Genomic DNA, 23,778 nt, shown 5'->3' on the forward strand with positions numbered 1-23,778 from the left:
GACTCAGGCACATGTTGAGTGGTCAGTGGCATTACCTGAAGGTCCTTTGTAAATGATTGTCCTTCAAGGTAGAAGAAAGCAGAGTTGAAATAAGAACACTGTTAACCTGAGACGGTGTTTGTCCTGGAACCGTGTGTCCAGGCAGTCCAATTCCCCTGAGCCCAGACGTTCTCTGGAAAAGAGGCCCAATATGGGTTCTCTTCTTCCCCATGGCAACTACTGCACCATTAATGTATAAGTACAAGGTGGTGTTTTGTAATGTTTGGTGAAGGGAGGAGCCCCAGGCGCTCCCTCCCTTGGTGAACAAGTTGTAATCTAAGTATTTACAAGGGTGTCAGTACTTTTGGTCTACTTTTACTTTTTTCTTTTGTTGTTGTTTGTTTTATTTTTGTTCTTGTTTTTGAGACAGGGCCCTGCTGTGTAGCCCCAGCTGGCCTGGAACTCACTATGTAGATCAGGCTGGCCTCCAGCTCACAGAGATCAGCTTGCCTCTGCCTCCCATAAGGTGTGCCTGGCTCACCTTTAGTATCTTTAGTTAGCATTTGCTTGACTGTTTTTTGCCAGCCGTTAGTAGCATATCCAGGATCCTTGCTTCCTTGTATACACTGGGTATTTAGTTGAGGCCTGATTAGATTCCTGAGTGCTGATGAAAGCCCCAGGGGTTTGGTCTGGCAACAGACAAACAACCCTTTAGCAGCACTGAGGACGTTCTCTAGCACAGGGTCTCCTCTCTAGACAAGAGTGCAGCACTGACTTGTCTCTCCTTTCCCCAGTTCCCTTGGCCTTACCCCCAACACTGACTAGTCTCCCCTCTCCCCAGTTCCCTTGGCCTTACCCTTCACCCCCACATGCTACTTGAGCAAAAAGTGAAGTAGGGCATAGTTTTGACACTGCGTCCAGGCCCCACTTAGGTTGACCGTGACATGCGACTTGTAAACGTGGAGCATTAAAGCTGATAACCGTTTTCCAAACTTCTAGAGTCCAGACACGTGAGGGAAGACTTGGAGTACGTAGGCCTGGATGCAGGTACCAAACGCGACAGCTGCTGCTGCTGCTGGGCGTGTAGTTGGGATAGGCCTTGCTACAGCCTCTCAGCTTCTCACTGATTCTGCTCTTGGGGTGACTCCTTAGAACCTGGACTAGTTGCTCCTCTACGCCCCTTCTCCTGCTAGAACTTCCAGGGACTGGGAACTTGGAGGATAATGCAGTTGACGAAGTGGAGAGCCTGAGTCACACGTGTCGACTGTGGCACAGCTGTGGGTCACTGTTCTGTTTTGCTTTCCAAAGGCAAATCCTGTTACTCCAGACTGAGCTAACCCTGGTGAGGGCACACTTAGCCGGCTTCCACCTCTGCTCTGCGTTTGAACGTGTTTCCTTTTTGGCTTTGTTTGAAAGTGTACATTTTGCTTTTTGAGTAGCTAATAACATTCTGCTTTTTAATTTTCTGACTGTCACTAACTGTTCCCTGTTGTCCCCTCCCTTGTTTTTTAATTGGCTTAAAGACGGTACTGCCACTAAAGCGGAGGGTAAGCGCTTTGTCTCTGTGATTGAGGTGTGTGTCTCTCTGGTCCTCTGTTCCCACCGAGTGCTTCCTGGTGCCCACTTGTCCTCACTGAGGTCCCTGCATGATGTGTTGCACGATGCCCCGCCCTCTTTCTCACTCTGTCCCCAGCGGCTCCTGGCCCTCCCTCTACCTCCTCTCTCCCCCCTTTCCTGTTTAATCTTTGTTCTGGTGAATCAGGGCACTGAAGGGTGCTGAGGGTGGTGACAGTGCCGAGGCCACGCTGGGGAGGAACATTGGTCATCACCTTGTATGCCGCGGCCTTGGGGTGTGGTGCTCATGACGCCTCCACATGAGCTTCACTTTCTTCTTTGTGCTTCGTGGGCCAGTCCGGTTCGTCTCTCCGGTTTTGAAAGTGAACGTCTGTGTCCAGTCCTCAGGTTCAGTGCTGGGGAAGTTTTCTCCTGAGCCATAGGCATTTTTAATGGTGCTTTCCTGTCCTATGAGGAGCAGCGCTGAAGCACGTGGTGCTGTTTTTATCTGTGTGAATGTCACGTGCCCCCGTTAGTTCATTTTCACACATCCATCCTCTCACCAGCCACATGGTAACAGCCTTCTCTGCTGAGCTCTGCAGTCCACACCCGGAGAGAAATGGCCGTGTCCATGTCCCCTTGATCCACAGTTTAGGCCAAGAAGCTCTTGCTGAGTTCTTGCCTTGTTCTTTGAACTGGACACAGCCGATGCACTCTGTACTCGCCTTACGTTAGCAACTATTAGGCAACGTTATCCTTTCCCAAGATTTCTGGGTAGAAAACAGGACAAGGCTTCAACAGTTGCATTTAGAGAAGTGTTGCCTGTCTGAGACAGTGGCTGGGACCCCCAGCCCTGCAGAAAACACCTTCGGCAATCAAGAAGAGCCTGTTTGGTTTGTAGCTGTGAAATGGCCACCATGTAAAGCAGTCTAGGTTTGAGCAGGGTAGCTTTCTGTAGTTTTTAAAGTGTGTTTGTTATTGTGTATGTATGGTGTGTGTATGAGTGACGGACAGTTTTCAAGGGAGTCAGTTCGGTCCTTCCGTTATGTGGAACCCTTGGGAATTACACTCAGGTTGTCACACTTGTCTGGCGAGAACTTGAACCATCGAGTGCCCTCACCAGCCCCGGCAGTCTCCTTACGTATACTCTCATTTTGTTTGGAGCTGGGGTCTCTTGTAGCCCACGCAGGCCTCCAACTCTCCATCTAGCCAAGGTTGACCTTGCAGTCCGATCCTCCTCCAGGTGAGGCCGAAGTGACAGTTGTGCCCGCCACGCCCACATTTATCAGTGCTGGAAATCAAGCCCAGGGTTTTGAGCATGCTGAGCCAGCATTTTCCCAACCGAGCTACATCCTCAGCCATACTATTCCTGAGGCCATAGTCTGGGTTCTTGGGAGTCAGAAAAGAGGGTAGGCTTAAATTTTTTTGAATTACATTTATTTACTGGTGTGTGTGCATGCTCGAGTGTAAGTGTGAGCACAGAAGCAAGAGAATAACTTGTGAGACTAGGTTCTCTCCTTTCATTATATGGCCCAGGGACTAAACTCAGATCATGAGACTTGGTGGCAAGCACCTTTACCTCCCAAGTCATCTCACCAGCCAAAGGAATAGAATTTTTAAGAAGAGCATAGTCCCAAGATCCATATTTCTCGGACATGTCTCATGATAAGAATTACCTAGATGCTTACAAGAGAGACAGACAGATAGACAGACGTCCTTGGTATTTCCTCTGAAGATGCTGATTAAGTCAGAAGGATCTAGAGAACCTGAACTTGAAGTCTTGCTGGTGATTCTCAAGGTTGGACAGATGTGTGAAATGGATGGACAGATGTGTGAAATGGACGGACACCCAGCTGAAGCTTTTATCTGGGTTAACCAAAGGCTGTGGCTGGGTGTAGTTTTGATGCTGTGTGATGATTTTCTTGTTCACAGATAGTAGTACTTTCTGGTCCTCCAAAGGAATGATCCTGTGTTTCCTTGTCCTAGATGGAAGGGAAATGGAAAATGAGAATAGAATAGAAAGAAAAGAATAGAATAGAAAGAATGGTATGGCCGGGGCGGTGGTGGCGCACGCCTTTAATCCCAGCACTCGGGAGGCAGAGGCAGGTGGATCTCTGTGAGTTCGAGGCCAGCCTGGACTACCAAGTGAGTCCCAGGAAAGGCGCAAAGCTACACAGAGAAACCCTGTCTCGAAAAACCAAAAAAAAAAAAAAAAAAAAAAAAAAAAGAAAGAATGGAATGGAATAGAATAGAACAGAACAGAATAGAATGGAATAGACAGAATAGACTAGAAAGAGTGGAATAGAAAGAATGGAATAGAAAGAATGGAATAGACTAGAATTTCGTGTCGGTCACTTTTCTGTTGCTGCAATAAGATGTCATGACAAAAAGTGACTTAAATAGAAGGAATTGGGCTTTGGATTCCAGAGGGGAGAGTCCATAATGGTGGGAGAGGCGTGGAGCAGGAAGTCAGATCACATCTCAGAAGGTCACAGTTCCCAAGGAGCCTCCATGATGGAGAACAGTCATTTCAGCAGGTGGTAGCCTGGAGCTCAGGTGGGGAGCAGGAAGCAGAGAAGACAAGCTGGAAGTGTAGCCGGGGCAGTAAACTCTCAAAGCCCGCCCCCAGTGATGTGCTTCCTCCAGCAAGGCCCCACCTTAAGCTTCCATAAAGCATCAAACAACATCACCAACTGGGAACCGTGTGTTCAGATATATGAGCCGATGAGGGTCAATTCTCATTCAAACCATCACAAATAGTTTATACAAAATGAAAAGTACTTTCTCCCAGAATGCCCTCTGTAACAGAATTTAAATTGGCCTGTTGTCCTCCCCCCACTGAGAATTCTTTACTCCCCTTACTGCTTTTTTAAAATCAATTATACAGTCCCAAGCAAAGTTAAACTGGCCATTCAGTCACTGGACAAGGTCCTAAGTCACTTTGTGGTAGAAGTGATGGCAATCATCTGTTTTTAGCAAATGAGAATGAGCGGGACAGTGGTGGCACACACTTTTAATCCCAGCACTCAGTAGGCAGAGGCAGGCGGATCTCTGTGAGTTCGAGGCCAGACTGAGTTCCAGGACAGTCAGGACTACACAGAGAGACCCTGTCGCGGGGGGGGGGGGGGGGGGGGGGGGGGGGGGGGGGGGGGAATAAGACTGAGACATTAGGGAGTTTTTACAGGAAGAGGACAGTGTTTGCACTAGGGTGATGATGGAGCGGGACCTACCAGCTGTCTCTGTGCAGACAAGCTGTCCCTATTCTGTTGTTTGAGCTGGGAAACTCAGAGCTGGTGATGCTAAAACAAGCTGCCAGTGGTGCGAAAGGGCTGTTAGCCAGCGTGATGGGTACGCTTTGATCCCAGCACTCGGGAGGCAGAGGCAAGTAGGTCTTGGTGTGTTCAAGGCCAGCCTGGCATATACAGGAAGTTCCATGCTGCCTAGGGCTACATAGTCAGGTCCTGTCCCAAGGTGGGGAGGGGGTAGGGGCGCTAATGCAGCAATACCACTTGGTGCCTTTCTCAGGGTTGCTCATCTGAGCTGCTACTGCTGCTGCTGCTGCTTTTTCGTCTTCGTCTTCCTCCTTCTTCTTCCTCCTCCTCCTTATCCTTCGCAAATTCCTGTGTGAGGGTTTACATGCACATGTGTGTGTTGAGGCCCAAAATTGACACCTAGTGTCTTCCTCATTCACTCTCCAGCTTGCTTATTAAGATGAGGTCTCTTGCTGAACCCAGAGATCTCTGATTCTTTCTAATCTAGCTAGCCAGCTCGCCCCGGGATCCCGTGTCTACCTGCCAACCTTTGGATTTACAAGTGGCCACCTTGCCTGCCTGACTTTTATGTGAGTGTTGGGGATCCATATTCTCGTCTTTGTGCTTGGGTAAGCACTTTATAAACTGAGCCATCTGCCCAGGCCTCCTGTCTTTTTGAAATCATTGTGCCTCTTCCCTTCTCTTTCAGCAGTAAAAGGGATGGGTCCTGGAGCCTCAGTATAGGAGGCCGCACTTTACCGCTGAACTAGACACCCAGCTGTGAGCCTTTAAATATCTTTTTAATAAGTCTGTTAAATATCTTACAGTCTCTAATCCCAGAGACAAAAAACAGTCCAAACTGGGTGTGGTGGCACACTGCCTAGATTTAGAGTTCCCGTACTTCAGAGGCCGAGGAAAGGGGATTGCCGCAAGTTCAAGCCCAGCCTGTGCTACAGAGAGACCTGTGTCCAAACAACAGCCACCAAGAAAGTCAAGTCAGGTCAGGTGTGGTGGCGTGTGTCTGTAATCTCAGCAGGTTGGCAGAAGAGCTGCTTTCGTAGAGAAGCAACTGTTCTTTCATACTCTAACCGCCTGTCAGTGTACTCGGTGAGGGACTTGAGGATTTGGGTGTAGGAAGTATACTGTCTGCCATGGTGCTCATGAAAACTGATGATTATGTATATGTTGAACGAATGCATGCACTTGAATGCTTTTAAAAAAAATAACCAAAAGCATTATTCCCCAAATAAATTACTTCAAATGAAAAGTTACAATGCCTCAGTGACCTGTGGGAATAGATAACTCATTGTTTCATAGAATAGGTAATAGTGTTATTAAGTTCAAGCCAAAGGTCACGTTAGGGGCGTGGAGAGATGGCTCAACGTGGGCAAAGCAGTTACCATGCAAGTGTGAGGACCAGAGTTCAGATCCTTGGCATGCATGCAAAAGTCGGCTGGACTTGGTGGTCTGCCTGTAATCCCAGTTCTTGGGAGACAGACGGGATGCCTAGATCAAGTTGGCTAGTTACACCAGCTGAGTCAGCACGCTTTGGGTTCGGTAGAGAGACCCTGTCTCAATGTATGATAGAGAGCAATTGAGGAAGACCCTCTGTCAACATCAGCCTTCTACATGCATGTGCACACACATTCACATGCACCTGAACCCTGCTATGCATGCACACAAACATACACACACACACACACACACACACACACACACACACACACACACACACACACAGAGCCAGATTACCTTAACTTCTGAATTTAATTAAGATTATACTAAAAAATACATAGCCTCATCTGCCATCTATAAAAAAGAACTTAAATTTTAATGTGATTTTGCTGAGGAAGAAGCATTTAGTAGTGCTATTTATCTAAAACTCTGAATTTTAAGTAATTGGCCTTTCTTCGTCACTGAAAATAGGTCTGTTTATAAAAGTGAAAATCGTATACTTGTTTTTTAAAAGCATAGTTCTTTTGAGGGTAGGAGTGTTGGTAGCAAACTGACACAGGGTCCAGGTCTTCAGTTCTGGCTGTGTTGAGAGCCAACTGTGCATCAGCAGAGGCTGGGTCACTGTGTTCCAGCAAGTGAGATGTGAAATAGGTGGGCACGCTGGAACAGCCCAGTGTAGAGAGAACTGAGGCAGAATTAGAAGATTTCTTCTTGTACAAACCTAGGAAGTTTGAAACAACCTCGTGCAACGAGGCTGCCTTCTTGGGATTTTAGTTGCCTTAGACCAAGGCTTCTGAGATTTCTACTCACTATCCTTTTTACCCAAGAAATGTTTATACAGCCCCTCAGTATAGAGATGTCTACAATAAGTATATAGATCAAACAAGTACTATAAGTTATAAAGAATTTCATTTTGAAACAATTCTTTGGCATACATACAATTTTACCATTTATTAAAGACAAAAAGCACATTTGTATACAAATGAGACAAATGTACTTGTTTACTTTTCTGTAAAGAGGGAAATCTTGCCTGAATAATTGGTAGTGCAGAACACAGAGCGTTGTCAACACTTTTCAGAACTGATTGTTACATAGATCACCACCTTCCATAGTCCAAGATGGCGTGAGTATGTCTGGGGCCGTTTTGGAAATCATCACAAATTCTGTCCTAACCCCCAGTTGAGATTCATTGAGAAGATTTTAGCTAACTCAAGCCAGCAAGTCAAACAGTGATCTTTACAATCAGACATTCTCTAAATCAATCAATAAATAAAGTCAGACATTCTCGTCAGTATACTCCACCAATAGACTAATATGATTTTCACCTGAGAGATGATGGTAAGAAAATTTGAGAAATCTTTACCTTGTTTCTGTAAGAGCAGAGAAATTTGTGCATGAAAAAAAATAGCACAAAAACTTTACAGCTCATGACATACTACATACAGGCAGAGCCGAATGAACGCTGCCAGAGGCTTCATTATGAGTTTGACTTTGAATTCAGTTTTCAGTTTGACTATTCACCAGCTGTTTTACTGTTCAGTTTTCTCACAATCCCCACGTTTAGTTATGGGTTCACAGTAAGAGGCTTTGGGCTGCATTGACCCTGGAGAACTGTCCCTTTAAGTCAGATTTAGACCACAGCTTCAGGCTCCCATGATTTAGGTAGGGTCCTTTCCAGAAGAAGAATTCTTAGCAATGTTAGAATGCTGTGAAATTGGAATGTTCTTCCTGATTCCTTGAATGCTGAAGGCTTGACTCTCCCTGATTCCTTGCTTCCCCCAGTATCTGCTCTTTTTATCTATATTCGGTGCACCCCGAGCTCCTCTCCTCCCTCTAAGTCTACAGTTTTTCCTTCATTGTTCTACAGTTATTGAATTACTCTTATATTCTCACTTCAACTGGCTTTGCCCGCTTTCACACTGTTCTGTCTGTCATTTAATCATAGTACACAACTGAAGCACGTTCTCGTGGTTTGCTGTGTTTGTGTTTTGTGCAGTAGCTGGTGATTCTCTTGAAGACCACAAAACATGATGTGTTTTTGCTTTAAAACGTCTTTAGGCACTTCTAACTGCCAACTAATTAGAGTAGAAACCAGTTCCTCTTCCTATGAAGAAGACAGTATCGAACACAGCCCATCAGAGGCCCTTTAAACTATGTAGCTACTTCTCAAAGAATTAAGGAAAGTTAAAAAAAAAAAAAAAAAACAAGAGGCCTTTTCAGGCTTCTCCCATAGTATAGCAGTGGGAGTACCAGGGCACACAGAAAGCAAGACCTTGAACTCACCAAAGGTGCAAGGCTTTGGCCCAAAGCCAACCAGCATTGACAAAGGACCATACAGCCCTGAAAAAGTAGATGCAGGCAGACCGTCTTCAGATTGTCTTGTTGTCTTCATTGTCTTTCTTGGAGAAAACAGTCTTCTCTAATCCTTTCTGACTGAGCTCTGTACATACAGTAAGCTCAAGTTTCCATCCCTGTTGTGGAGTCTGAGATACCCCCCGCTGTAGAATTAAGTGGTCTGGGTTTGCAGTTCCCCTGAGGACACTGAATTTTCACAGAAGGAGCCACCCTTGGATCTGTCCCTTAGGCTTTCTATGTATTCTATCAGCAGGTAGGAAAGAGGGCCAAAGGCACTGCATGTGTGAGGCATCAGAGAGATAAGACAAAATGAACCCTAAAGGACTTTAGAATCAGCTGTGGAGTGTCAAATACCTACGTAAGGTGGTCCAAAGAAATACGAAATTTGCATTTTTAAGTGAGTGAAATACATAGAATTTAGTAGCCAAAATGACCCCCCCAGTTGAGAACACACTGCCCATGCAGAGTAAGCAATGCAGCCATCCAGCTCCAGGTGCCATGAGTACAGGGTCCAGGTAGAAGGTGGCAAAGCTGGCTAAACCATTGGCTGACCCCTGAGGCCCGTGGGCATTCACTGTCGTGACTGCAGTGCAGAGCTGGATACGTAATACGCCTGCATCACTGGCCAGCAAAAGGCAACTTTACTGGAAAGAGACAAGAGGGCAGTGTGTGTGTGTGTGTGTGTGTGTGTGTGTGTGTGTGTGTGTGTGTGTGTGTGTGTGTGTGTGTGTGTGTCGGGGGTGACTGAGCCCCCAGGCCTTGCCTGACAGTCTGTCAATGAGGTGTACCCCCAAACCCAGCATTTTAAAAGTCTCTTGAGTCAACGCTGCTTCCCTGCTTCTGTTCACTTTGTGTTACATGAGTAAGACAGCACAATAAAGGCAAATAAGTGAAAACGTGTAATTTGAAAAAAACTGATGGCTGGCTTATTTTATAGATTAGGTAACTGCAGATCTACATACAAATTAATAAAAATTCTAGCAAAAGTCCTAAACTTAAGGTCAAAATGTTATGATTAAAAGCCAGGTGTGGTGGCATATGACTGTAAATCCCAGGACTCAGGAGGTTGAGGCAGGAGGATTGCTCTGAGTTTGAGGACAGTCTGGACTACATAACAAATACCAGGTCAGCTTGGACTGCCCAGCAAAGCCCTGCCTCAAGAAACGTGTGTGTGTGTGTGTGTGTGTGTGTGTTGTATACATATATATGTGAGTGACACATTATATGTTAACAAAATAAATCTAAAAGTACTTTTTGTAATTAAAATAAAGTACCTTTACCTGAGTATAAAAACTGAAGTGTAGAGCTTTGAGAGAAGCATTGCAAATTAGTAAGAAAAGAGTTGAGGACATTTATTTGAGAATTAGTCATATTGAAAAGATAAAATCTCTCCTTGGCCTATATGAAAAATCCATTCCACAAGTGTGCTCACAAATAAGTTGTTGACTAAAGCAATATATTTTATAATTTTTAAATCCCATTATAATGTTAATGTTAAATATGCAAAACAGTGGCATATGTTTCTTGATCATGCAAGTGTATTTATCCACAAAAAGAAAAGAAAGAAATTTTGAGGCCTGAGCACTAGTCTTAGGACCATGTTACCAAATGCTGGAGAGTGAGAGTCCTCAAGAGGGATTTAATTCTTCAAGCTTCGTGGGTACAGGTGTTCATTTAAAAAGTGCTGTGTGTGCGACCTAAGTATTATACTTGTAATAACTTTAAATAGATTGCTTTTTCGTGCTCATTTTGCCCGATTGCCTTCTTGGGTTTGCTGGGGGCCTCACGTCTGCCCGGCGTGTGAACTGGACAGACTTCTCCCCTGCTGTGCTCTACCTTGTCTGTACGTTGCTGTGAGAATTATGATTTGACAGAGATCGTAGTTCTCAGAAGAATAAATAATTCAGCCTTTTAGTAAATGTCCAGTAGGAAATGGAGCCCAGGCTGGCCTCAAAGTTACTGTGTAGCCAAGAGTGACCTGACCTCCTCCTCATCCTCCTGCCTCTCCTCCCAAGTACCAGAATCACAGGTGTGTGCCACCGTACCCAGCTTACGTGTCTTTATAAACCTTACTGCAGTCACTGGTTCCACCCTCCACCCCAATGCTGCGCTTTCTCGGGGCTTGTTTCTGCCTTCTTCCTCTGCGAGCTTCCTCTGATGCTGGGATGGTGCCAGTCGTGTCCAGTTCTAGTTGGCTTATGGAAAAAGGCATTTAGTGCTTCCTTGAATCCAGAGACGCCTTGTGGGGAATTCAAAACCACACTCATCTCTGCTCATCCTGCTGTGGTCACACTGGTGTCTAACTCTCATGGGGGACCTGGCTGACAGAAGCCCCACTCCCTGCGTGGTCAGCCACGTCAGTGCCCTGTGCTTGTGGTGTGGGTGCTTACATAGGTCGCGCTGGCTGAAGGTGTTATGAAAACATTGTTTCTGCTGTATCCTCCAGGTCGGATCCGCACAAGACGGCAAAGCTCGGGGAGTACCACCAATGTTGCCTCCACACCCTCGGACAGTCGGGGCCGCAGTCGCGCCAAAGTGGTTTCCCAGTCTCAGCGTAAGCAGTGTGCTTTGTGCTTTGGTTCCCTTAGCTTCCCTTAGTAGCATAGCCCACAGCTGGACAGACTTCCAGCGGCTCTGAGACACTCTGTCACCACACTGCTAGGTAGGCTTACAAAATGGAACGTTCCAAGCGTGCTTTGGTCTCCTTTCCAAGTGATGCATATTCCATGGGCTGAGCAGCTGACTCTGACGTGCTTGAGGGCCTGAGTTTGGATTTCCAGCACCCACATAAAAAGCTCGCTGTGCCGTGACACACCGGCAGTCCCAGCACTGGGCAGGTGGAGATGTCTGGGTCCCTGGGGCTTGCTGGTCAGACAGTCTAGTCTAATTGGTGAGCCTCAGATCCCAGTGAAAGACGCTGTCCGAAAAAGAAGGTAGTGGTTGAAGAGGTGCCCCACATCTTCTTCTGGCCTCCACACACACATGCACACACAGGAACATGTCACACACACACACACACACACACACACACACACACACACACACACACACACACGTTGATAGCGTTAGACATTACAATACATTTTCACTCCCTATCCTGAAGTCTCTTCAAGTCAAAACTTATGTAATCTATTTTTGCGGTATGATTTTCTGTGGGAATGGGAGTTGAGGGATATCTTAACATTTCTTTTTTGTTAGCTCTTGGCTGTGGCCTCTGCTTGGATTCCCCACCCCAGCTGGGTTAGTGCTGTGTCTCTCTGGCTTTAGAAATCCAAATGTCACCTGGATTTAGGAGGAGGTGAAAATTGCTTCTCTAGTGGGATTTAGGAGATTAGGAGAGGCTTAAATCTTAAAATTCAGGAACATACTGAACCGGACCTTGAGGCTCCTCAGTTCCACTTTGGCCAGATTGTACTCACAGGAACGGAAGCCACTAACTAGTAGCACATGATTGAGCCTACGCCCCAGGCTTACACATATAAAATCATTATTTTAATAATGATTTGAATGAGTAAATATATTTTTACTACAGTAGTGAGCACAGACATTCATAGTGGGCATCCTGGTTTGATATGAAGTGAATTTATTAATTCTAGATTTAGGGCCCTTAAAGATTGAACTATTTTAGATTTTTGAAGATAAGGAAAGTCATAGGCAGTCAAGGGTGAAAACAGTGTATAACAGTGTTCCTCCAGCCATTGGCATCTTGTTAAAGGTGGAGGTGGGGCACAGGTGACCAAGTTCTGCGGGTTTCCCTCTTGCTAAAGCTGAGGAGGTGTGCTCTGAGAGGCAGAGGGTTTGTCTTCTCTTCATCTCTTAAGCTTGGCACATTATAGATAGATGTTTCATGAACAGACCTGGGATAAATGCTAAGACTGTGTGCTGCGCGTCAAACAAAGCACCCTTGGAACAGTAGCGTTTTGCTGCTGTGCTTGGGAATAAGCCATTTGTGTTGTGTTGCATGCTGACCTTCTGTATTGTGTTGTTGTCTTTTAATCCACTTTTTGCCTGTCCTTTGGTCTGCTCTCCTAACGAAGGATCCAGATCTGCTAACCCCGCTGGTGGTAAGCCATTTCTCTTCTTGCCTTTCTGTTGCCGTTGCCACTCTACCTCAGCCATGCTCTTTGCACAATATTAATTCTCTGTTACGCTTAATCCTTCTGTATTTCCTTGTATTTCCAAATACGAGAGTTTGAAATGCATTTCTTTTTGCCCTTGACATAATTAAGTTGATTTTATGTTCAAGTCTGTTCATAATGTGCATCACTGACTTCTTTTTTTTAAAAAAAAAAAAAGATTTATTATTTATTTACCACGTATATAGCATGCCTGTACATCAGAAGAGGGCACCAGATCTCATTATAGATGGTTGTGAGCCATCATGTGGGTGCTGGGAATTGAACTCAGGACCTCTGGAAGAGCAGCCAGTGCTCTTAACCCCTGAGCCATCTCTCCAGCCCACATCACTGACTTCTATGATGAATTTTCTTCCAAATTGTGGATAGTTTAATCATTACTAGGTATTAATTTTCTTGTGTAGCCAACCAAGTGACTCATTTGAATGATGATAGTTTAAATGTATGAGGTATAATTTTGAGGCATATTATAAAATACATTTTTAAATCTTTATAAGAAAGAGTAATTTGTGAATAAGTGTTGTTTCAATAGAGTTTTGTTTGGTTTATTTTTTTTCCTAAAGGTCATTCTATTCTACAGCATAATACTTGATATTTTACGTTTTAAAATTTTACTGCCTTCTCTACTTAGGGAGATAATCTGTTAAGTAAAATGTTGCTGTTTTCTCTGAGAGAATTCTGTCCCATATTTAGCTATTAATAAATATTAGCAGTCCCATTATTTATTTCTGATTTCTGGTTTTATTGCATATTTTTCAGGGATTGTGGCCCATGTGGTTTCCTTTTTTTTTTCCCCAGATTTTTTTGAGATTTGTTTTGAGGCTTAGTACACAGCTCATATTTATAAAATACGGGTGTTAAAATGAAAAAAAAAAGTGTTTTAGGATATCCACAGTTTGCATGTGAAGTCGCACATTATGAAATGTTAGGCAGTTAAGTATAGTTACACAAACTGAATTTGTAGCCACAGCATCACCAGAGAATGCAGGTGGGACAGGTTGTGTATGTGACCTGTTGCTAACAGATGGGTTGTCGTTGTGAGTCATGGTTGTATGTGTGTGCTTGTCATCAAATACTCCCTGCACACCAAGTTTGGATTGCTGGCTCTGTCCCTTTCCCTGAGGCTTGCTAGGCTTTCTTTAGGGTCTTTTAATAGTTATGGCTTTCCCCATTTCTCCCTATAATTTTGTCCTTTGCCTGTGTAGTATTTCAAAGCTATGTTGTTTGGAGTTTGTATTTATTATCTTTGTGGCCAGTTATCCTTTTACCAGTGTTTGTGCTTTTAGTTTTGTTGCTTGATTTAAGTGTGTTACTTGATTCTTATAAACAGTATATATTTTCATTTCATTTATTTTATCAGTTCACGGCCTGGGGGTGTAAGTCAGTAGTAGAGCGCTTGGCTAGCACAAGGCTCAATCTCCAGATGGGAAAAATAAGTAGACCGAAAACTTCCTGTCTTAATAAATGAGTGATGTCCAGCCACATCCATTTCAACACTGATAGATGTCTAAGAAGTTTGGTTGTATTCATATTTCTGTTTCTCCAGTGATTATACTTAATTTTTAGGCTATCAGCTCTTCGGGGTTGTGAGTGTGGTTAGTGGGAGAGTGTTTGCAAAGGGCCATGGGCAGAGCTGCGCTGTGGTGCAGGGGCCTTCTCTCACTGTCACCTTTCCTGTTAGATGCTGTGTCTCCACTTTCAGGGTTGCTCACGGGTCTTCTGAGCAGGGATGCTAGTTTAGGATAGTAATCCTATGTCCTCTGTTTAAAAGAACAGTGTTACCAACTTAAATGCTGTTTTATATCAAACTTAATGTTTCATCAAATTCGTGTGTGAAAACTTGTTTCTTTAATTACTGTGGGTTGTCATCTGCTTTCTATTTACCTTTTTTGTTTCCCTCTTAGCTGGCAGCCGGTCAAGTTCCCCCGGGAAGCTGTTGGGCAGTGGCTATGGCGGACTTGCTGGGGGTTCCTCAAGAGGCCCACCTGTAACACTGTCCTCAGAAAAACGGAGCAAAATCCCCAGGAGTCAGGGATGCAGCCGAGAAACGAGTCCTAACCGGATAGGATTAGGTAAGGATTCTCCAAGACTTGAAACCTCCCTCCCAGCATGGCTGTTGTCTTGGTTATGACCTCATCACTGTCTGATGCAGAAAGCGGAGCTCTGCCTTTGAACTCGACGTGAGCTGTACTTAAAAACAGGCCTTTGCTTTGTGTGCTACACTGTACAGATTGCACTGGGATTTCATCAGACTCCACAAACGTGTGGAACTTCTGCTTCCGTCTGATGGGGTGGGAATTCATCATTTGCAAGCGCTGGAGTAGGAAGTAAGAGTGCCTTTCCTATGTAGAAGCACTGTGGCTCTTCAGTTTTCTCCCAGTGATTCGTTGTAGTCCCTAACAAATATTAATTTTCAAAAGCATTTCAAGGCCCCTATTTTTATTTTGATCGCTAACCTAATTGGTAAAACTTACAGTAAAAGAATATGTATACTTTTGACATAATTTTGTTGAAACATGAAAGCTAGAGATGCTATAAATACTCACTTGAGTGCTGTTTAGTTTCTTTATAACACAGATGGTTCTCAGTACCTTACAGACATGATACACTCTAACTCATATGCTCCCTTCTAATGTGAAAATCTTTCAAGATACAATACCAAAAAGTTATTTATTGCCACATCTACTTTTATTATCTATCTGTCTGCTTCATTAAGTACAGATTTATTACTGAGAAATGAAAGTACTGTTTCTTTAACTTTTCTTGTTGGCTTAGTGTTCATATCCATTGATTCTTCTCAACTTTTTTTTCATTTGAATGTTTACTGTATACTCTTTTTTTAGACCCAAGAATTAGAAGATAAATGAAGTAAATTTAGCTTCTCATTTCCAGACCCTTCTAATCTATTGGGAAGGGGTGGGAGCAGGTAAAACTGCATGGTGTGCTGTGGCAGGTGCTCAGGGCCCATTAGAAAGGGGACTCTTAGCTTGGTCCACTTGACCTTCTAGATTTTCTGGTGACAGGTGTCCTGGAATAGGTCCTGCTTTGAAGTACAAGGAAAAGCTACTCTTGAAAAAAAAGAAGCAGCCAGTGGTGGTGGCGCACGCCTTTAATCCCAGCACTCGGGAGGCAGAGCCAGGCGGATCTCTGTGAGTTCGAGGCCAGCCTGGGCTACCAAGTGAGTTCCAGGAAAAAGGCGCAAAGCTACACAGAGAAACCCTGTCTCGAAAAACAGAAAAAAGAAAAAGAGAAGCAGGTCCAGAAGCGGCTGGGCAAGAAGGACTGTTAGCCATGTGGGGTGGCTGGCAGTCAAGGGCGGTGACTGGTAGGGCTCAGCCAGGGGCAGGTGATAAGGAGTGGGTAAGATTTGATTTGACTCAAATTTCCAACATGAATGTCTGAATTGTCTCATCCGCTGCTGAGACTCGTCTGCATTTGGCTCAGGTTTGGTTTGGAAGACGTTTTATTTTAAATCTAGGTGTGACTGTTCCACTGTCATTTCTGAAGCTTCTGCAAGTTGTATGTGTGTGGTGCATTCCACTCTGCTATCTGAAATCGTCTCTTCTGTTTAGGACTTGGAGTGTTTATCAGGAGCACTACTCATTTCAGTTACTTTTCTGGCTGTGACGAAGCCCCTGACAGTGGCCCTTAGGTGGGGAGCTCATTTTGGACCACAGTTCCAGGGGACAGCACATCTTGTTGGAAGGCTTGTGGTGGGCGCAGAGTATGAGCAGCTGGTCACGTGGCACCCACAGTCAGGAATCTGAGACATGGATGCTGATGCTCAGCTCACTCTTTTATTTAGTCCAGGGCCCCAACCCATGAGATGGGTCCTCCCAGCTCCGTTTACCCTGTCTAGAAACGCCCTTACAAACATGCCCAAAGGTATGTCTTCTTGGTGACACATCCTGTCCAGTTGACAATCAGCCACCAAACAACCTTTTACATTCTGCTTGAAATTAGGGAATAACACAATTTCAGTAATCTCGTGTAACTCTGGGACCTGCTGCTCCACAGTCTTTACTCCAATGGTCCATGTGTATAGTAGAAAAGGAACATGTTCTGAGCTTTGAAGGTCAGTATCATGAAACAGCAGTAAAGGAGTTTGTTTCCTTCCAAAGAGCTCATATTTGAAGGTGAGATTTTTTTTTTCTGTCTCTCTTTTTTTTTTTTTTTTTTTTTTTTTTTGAGACAGGGTCTTATGTAGCCAGGTTAACCTAGAACTCAGAGACCTGCCTACCTCTGTCTCCCAGGTGCTGGGATTGTATTACCATGTCTGTCTAAAGTATTCCTTTGAAGGAAGATACTTCCTTGGTGCTTATGAAGTAGATGAGTTGTACTGGAATTTTAAGATCATACATGAAGTTCCGATTGAAAGTGTTTTATTTCTGCACATTACGAGAACATACGTATAAAGATACATATGAACAAAATGTACCTTTACACTTACCATTTATAAGGTGGTAGGTGCTAGTATTTTTCAGTAATAGATTGTTTACTGTGATCATTGAGTTTATACTAGATATGTATTTGTGTGTCTGATCATTTGGTTTACTGCTTAGCAGTTTTAAATACAAATATTCAAAAGAGGGGTAACATGTTTTAAGAATGTTTCCTAAAATCACTAAGCCACTTAACTCAGTTAAAACTTAGGCAGTTTTAATGGCTGCTAAACTGGGCTTAGAATTTACATTAAAAGCTAATAATAAGGCCAGGGAGATGGTTCTGTGGGTAAAGCTGCTAGCCTCCCAAACCCAGGGACACAAGTTTGATCACCGGAACCCACATAAAAGGCCAGATGTGGTGGCACACCTCTGTGATCCTGGCACTCCTGCTCCCAGGTGGGAGGAAGAAGGAGCGCCTGCGAGCTCCCGGGTGCCTGACTCGGGCAGAAACGAGAAACCCTGCCTCGGCAAGGTGGGAACTGACCTCTGCACATGTGCTGTCATCCGCATTTTCTTACACACACACACACACACACACACACACACACACACACACACACACACACACAGAGAGAGAGAGAGAGAGAGAGAGAACTAAAGACAGAAAACCAATTCTAGTGAGATCTACAAATTGTCTTCTTTTGTTTTAAATACATTTAACCAAATTTTCAGGTTTCTTGTTATAGAAATAATGCCAGGGCTCCTGTTGTGGAACTGTTCATTTTGTCCTTGAGACAGGCTTTCATCCTGTAGCTCAGGTTGGCCTAGAACTGTAGCTGTAGTTCAAGATGGCCTAGTTGCCAGGAGTCTTTCCTCAGCCTCCCGGAGCTGGGGTTACAGGCATCGTCTATCACACTCAGCTGCCATTTAAGACTTACTGAGAAAAAAGCACGGAACTGGACAGTCAAGAAACAAAGCCCTGCTTGGTCTCCCTCTCCAGAGACTCTCTCTCTCTCTCATTCTCTTGCTCATTCTCCCTCCTCCTCCCCCTTCCCTCCCCACCCCCCATAAGTTCCCCAAACAGTTAGGAAAGCACATCCATAAGTTGTCCCACTTTGGTGTTTCAAAGACTTTGCAGTTGTGAGGCCATGGAAATGGCCAGCATCACTAGTGACTGTTAACAGTTGCCTCCAGGTGGCTTCTGGCGTGCATCTATTCAAAAGCCTAGAAAAACCGTTTAACATTTTTGCAACCTATATTGTGTGGTATAATTTTAAATGTCTTATGACTTTCTGGTTAAAGATTTTTGGAAGATTGAAGTTAACTAAATGATTTCTTTTAGTTATGAAACTAGATTTGCTGAGACATGAAAATGTCTAGAGGCATTTTATGCCTTTAGCGTCTCATAGTTTTCATTAATTCTCTTGTACCTTTGCTTTGCTGTGCACTCTGGTTGGGTCATTCCTTAAAAGGCAAAAGTAGGGTTGGAGATATAGCTTAGTAGTTAGAGCATAAACTCTTGCAGAGGACTGGAGTTCAGTTGCCAGGATCCACCTCTAACTCTAGCCTAGGCGGCTCTGGTGCCCCCTTCTGGCTTCTACAGGTATTGCTCTCACGTGGAATGCACTACTATAGACATACACAAATACACATAAGTAAAAGTGAAAATAAATCCCTTTTTTAAGACAAAAGTAAAGGTTACCCTTAAACACCGTGGTGTAGGATAGAGTCTGTCAGAAATACAGACCAAACAAGTGGTTCTTCAGGACCTGCCAGCATTTCATGTAGGCAAAAGGTCAAGAGTTTTCTAGAGTGGCTGCTGTTAGGAAGACCAAGTATATTTTGCCTGTTCCTCTTACACCTCCCCCATGCCATTGCCTCTTCTAGGGTGTTTGTTTGGGCACTTACTAACAAGACAAGCTGACTTTCTATTCTAGGTAGGTAGGTAGATAAGTGGGGGGGTGAACAGATAGATGAATGGAGATTATATGAACGAGTTTTGACCACTTAGTCTATAAAATTAATTTTCTGTACTTATTACAGATCTTTCTGTAGATTAGTCTTGGAACTAATGTTGGAAGTGTCTGTTTTTTCTCTTGTGGGTTAAATTACCCAACATTTGAAATAGCACTCTTACCACAAAATGTACTTTAATGAGATGTGGGGCAATTATGGACAAATTTCTGACAAAATAGTAGTCAGAATTCTTTTTCTGTATGCCATATCATCCAGGAGCCCATGAGTGTGGATGGCTTATCAAGCAGTTTGTGTAGGCATTATTCCATATCGCAGCTGTTCACTCTTCCCGTGGTCTTTATTGTCCTCATAAAGCAGGCCTACTCCAGAGAGAGCATGGATTTCCATTTCTCTCGCATCTCTATGAACTGGAAAAGACTGAGCATGCACTTATATGAAAATCCACGAGGACTTCTTGAGCTGCCTGTTTTGAAACAGTAGAAAGTGTCGGGATTTCCGTGGATGATGATTGGCAAACTCTGAAGTGTGTGTGTGTGCACTGTCCCCAGTTCCCTTCTCATATAAGTGAGGTGATTCTTTTCCTTCCTTATTTTCCTGTGGGGCAGGTGAGAACCAGGCAGACCAAGTAGTTGGACCAGTGAGGCAGCTCTGTGGGTCACTTTGTGACTCTGGTACAGTAGTCACTAAAGATAAGCAGCCCTGCTGTGTACACTTGAGGAAGCTCCTGTGTGTTGATTGGTACAGTGTGGCTCTCCTGATATGACCTATTCAGAATGTTAACAGGAGTCGCTGATTAAACAGTCACCAGTACTGCGAGTGCAAACCTCGGTGTTCCTGTGTCATTCTGTCCAAATGAAGAAGTTTCTAGTGAGGCCTTTGGGGTCGATCATTTAGATTATATCCTTGCCTCGCCTTCCCTTCCGGTAGATTGACAAGTGTCTGGACATCACTTACAAGCTCTTGGGGTCAGGTGCCACCCCAGCACAGAGCTGTTGGGCACACACTAAGTGGGGTCAGGTGCCACCCCAGCACAGAGCTGTTGGGCACACACTAAGTGGCTCCATTTCTCACTTGCACCTTCTTCTCGGTTGGGTAGTTTCATGATTCTGGTTAGTGAGATGTTCTTGTTTCAGTTATAAGTCTTTGCTCTGAAATACTAGGCTGTGTTCATTGTGACATAGAAGATATGCTTGTTTTTACATCAGAGAATCAAGCTCACTAGTTTCCAAAGTCTCAAGGATCATTTCTACCTAGTCTAGAAGCTCTAGACCTCTGAAGATGAGATGTCTCTCCAGCTGTGATGGTAGGCATTCCTCTGCACTTACCCTGTACTCAGTGTTTCTGAAGAGTGTTTGTCAGTGATTTATTTCTGTTTCCTCAAATCGAGAAGCACAGGTATCATAGTCTTCCTGAGCTTCACAGCCAAGATATTATTAGACCTTAGACTATTATACGACTTTGTCTAACAATCCAATGTTTCAATAATAACCTGTCCAGAGACAGCTATAAAATACTATTCCAAGGCCAGTAGAGGAATCTTCTTGCCCCAATACTGAGATTGTCATTTTTCTTGCTGTAGAGATCAGAAGATAATAAGCAGCCAATCCTGATTTCACATCTGTTGGTTTAGATGGTTGGCTTATGTGCATGACATCTCCATCTTGACAAGGATGTCAAGAGCCATCTTCTTTTCCTTAGGGGAGTTAGTAGACTTTAAGACCGGAGCCTTTATTCCCATTATTCATCCATATTAAATGGTCTTTTGGAGAACCAAGTGCCATGAAAATAGCTTTCGTCTCCAGAGCTCTTGTCGAGATGTCTGCTAAAGCCACAGATGTTCATTGTTTCTGACATGCTTAAATCTTACTATATTTGATGCCAGGCTGCCCTTTGGGAAGATTTCATTTCTCACATTTAAGTGTAATTTCACTTCCTTGTTTAAATCCACAGCCTTCTGAGGGACAGAGCACAGTTGAATTTATCCAGACTGTCCTGTCCATAAGACCTCATCATGGGCAGGTGGCCCATACTTCCCAGTATAGACAATGTCATAATTACATTTAAGGAAATGTGACTGATGCTTGTGAGTTTTTCTGTCTTCATTAAACTTGTTCACCTTCTCTGAAACCCCTCATGCTGCACGCTAGCACGGAGCAGCCGTATCCCCCGACCCAGCGTGAGTCAGGGGTGCAGCCGCGATACCAGCCGTGAGAGCAGCCGCGATACAAGCCCTGCTCGGGGCTTCGCTCCGCTCGGTGAGTACCCACAGGCGCTGCGCAGGGGCTCCCGGTGCTTCTGCAGACACTGCTGGGTGGAATGACCGCTTCCCTCTGCTGCCCTGTGATCCTGTCTTCCTTCTCTCTTCCCTCTTCCTTAGTCACCCTTGTGGTCCCCTCTGCATGCATAAACTTCAGCAACTACCAGTTTTCACACATTAGAGGAAACAAACACCATTTCAGTCTGCCATGGCCCTGTGTGGCCACCCGTCGCTGGGCAAGCCCATTCCTGTGGCGGGGTCTGACATAAGGCAAAGCTTAGCTGAAGTGAATGGCTTCACGTGAATTCACACTTAGTCGTCAGATTTCTGGTTTGCCTTGATTTTTCCTAAAGAGGATGGAACCAGGGCCTCAGGCTTCCAGCGTGCTAGGCTCTGAGTCACGCCCCCAAGCCCAATATATATTATTCAGAGGAAGGACAAGAGTATAATCATATCATGTTTCGAAAGTGAAATGGGTTTTGGTTTTAATAGCCCTGCCTTCCTCTAAAGTGGACATAGTGCATCTGTTTAGTACAGACTGTCAATTCCCAGAGGTGTCCATCCACACACTAATGAAAGGCTTCTCCTTTGATGGTTATTTTTTCACTTCTTTGGCATGTCTGGTGCCATCCAGGGTGTGTTTTACTCTTAATGAACATAAGAACAGAAGTAATTTTGTGTTAGACCCAGACCGGAAATGATCTCAGTTCCCAGTGAAGCAGGGGCTTCAGCAGGCTGTGCTTTTTTCTTTTGACTGTGTGATTAGTCAGCTGATCTTTTCGCTCTGTAAATGTCGCTCTGAGAGAGACAGTAGTAGATCAAGACTCGCTCTCTCTCTCTCCTGCTGATGCCAGACACCTCTTCTGATGCCTTGTTTTTTCTCCAGTGTCAGTGACTGAAGTGGAGGTGTAGCCTCTGACGACGGATACCCAAGGCCTTCTGGACAGTTCTCTTACTCTAGTGGCTCCTTCCCTAGGTGGTCAGCCTTCCTTCTGTCCCTCTGTCAGGCAGCTTTGCCAACACAGGTCAGGTGTGCTGCAGCACCCACACGCCTTGGAGTTGAATCTCAAGATGGCAGCAGTGGGCCTACTCATGTTTAACCCCTTGCTGAACTGGTGATTTTTCCTTTTCAATTCCGGCTGTACACCTGTGCGCCTTGGCTTACTATCTGACCTTCCTAACAACCTGTTACATGAGTAAGCAGTTCAGTCTGTGGATGATTTTGTGTGTTAGAAGCAGGTCAGCGTTTTTCTTATGGCTGACATTTTACACTGTCTGTGGACCAGACAAGGAGGGCTGAATTCTTGGTATCTAGATTGAACCCTGAGCAATTGATTGCTTACATCAGTTTTTGCTCCTTGGGTAAACAGATCTGCTTAACTGTGTTGGTGACATCTCAAAATATTCCAGTGTGCAGTTGCTGCTGCTAAGGCGGAAGCTGCGGCTCCCAATGAACTCTGGCTTCATCAGCTGCTTTCTTCTGTTGTGGTCGGGGCAGTAGGAAATGCCTCTAGCTGAATTTTTAGACCATGCCTTTTACCTCCTTGGGTTAAATCTGGCCCCCAAACTTGTGTCCAGAGGGATAACGAAGGGCACCTTTTGAAACATCAGCTGGCACACTGAGTGACGAGCACCCTTATCAGCCTCCAAGCCTGATCTTACAGTCAGACATTGAAGCTGCGGAGCCAGGTGTGATTTTGGCTCCCAGCCTGCCTTGTTCAAAAGCAGTTCTGGTGAGTATCTCTTAACCGTTGAGGTAAAAGCTTTGTAGTGAGGTCCTTACTGAGTTAGACACAGAAAAGGGCTCAAGAGATTTTACTGAAGTGTTGGTTTCCAGGTTTGGAGTTAAGACCAGTGGATTCAGAGAGGCGTCCCAGAAAGTGGTTGTCCTATGGGAGCTTGCTACAGATCCCTGTTGCCTCCTTTTTCTTGTTTCCATGATCACTTTCCACCAGTTACCCTTTGAGTAAACTTACATGACCAGACTGCATTAGGAGAAGGAAGGAAGGAAGGAAGGAAGGAAGGAAGGAAGGAAGGAAGGAAGGAAGGAAGGAAGGAAGGAAGGAAGGAAACTGTTCCTCAGTGAATGCAGAACGCTGTCTGCCTCCACAGAGGATTGGTTCCAGGGCTGCCTGCAGATGCTCAAGTCCATTCTAGAAAATGCTGGAGTATTAAACAGCCTATGCTTCTCACACCCCACTGCCCGTACATTAAAATCATTGCTGGATTGTTTATAATATGAAACACAGTGTAAGTGCTACATAAATGGTTGTTGTGCTGTGTTCTTTAGGGACTAATGACAAAGTCTATTCAAAATCTACAGGCGTGGAAGCTGTGGACAGTTGCCAGTTGTACCTGCTGTTTTTAAGTTTGTAACACTGTGTTGAAGCCTCTCAATAGTCTTAATGTGAAGCCAAATTACAGACTTG

At 44.5% G+C, this 23,778-nt stretch overlaps 1 protein-coding gene across 1 annotated transcript in view; it reads left to right on the forward strand.

Annotated features, from left to right (window-relative positions):
• Clasp1 (cytoplasmic linker associated protein 1) overlaps positions 1 to 23,778 on the forward strand; it is a 236,065-nt gene that overhangs the window by 139,693 nt on the left and 72,594 nt on the right. The window contains 5 exon segments of the mRNA XM_052736724.1: positions 1,503 to 1,526; positions 11,041 to 11,148; positions 12,632 to 12,658; positions 14,635 to 14,802; positions 21,240 to 21,347. Coding sequence (XP_052592684.1) covers positions 1,503 to 1,526; positions 11,041 to 11,148; positions 12,632 to 12,658; positions 14,635 to 14,802; positions 21,240 to 21,347 — 435 coding nt within the window.

Source organism: Peromyscus californicus, unplaced genomic scaffold (assembly GCF_007827085.1).
Source record: "Peromyscus californicus insignis strain IS unplaced genomic scaffold, ASM782708v3 Scaffold_14__1_contigs__length_90479793_seg_2, whole genome shotgun sequence".
Lineage (NCBI taxonomy): Eukaryota > Metazoa > Chordata > Mammalia > Rodentia > Cricetidae > Peromyscus > Peromyscus californicus.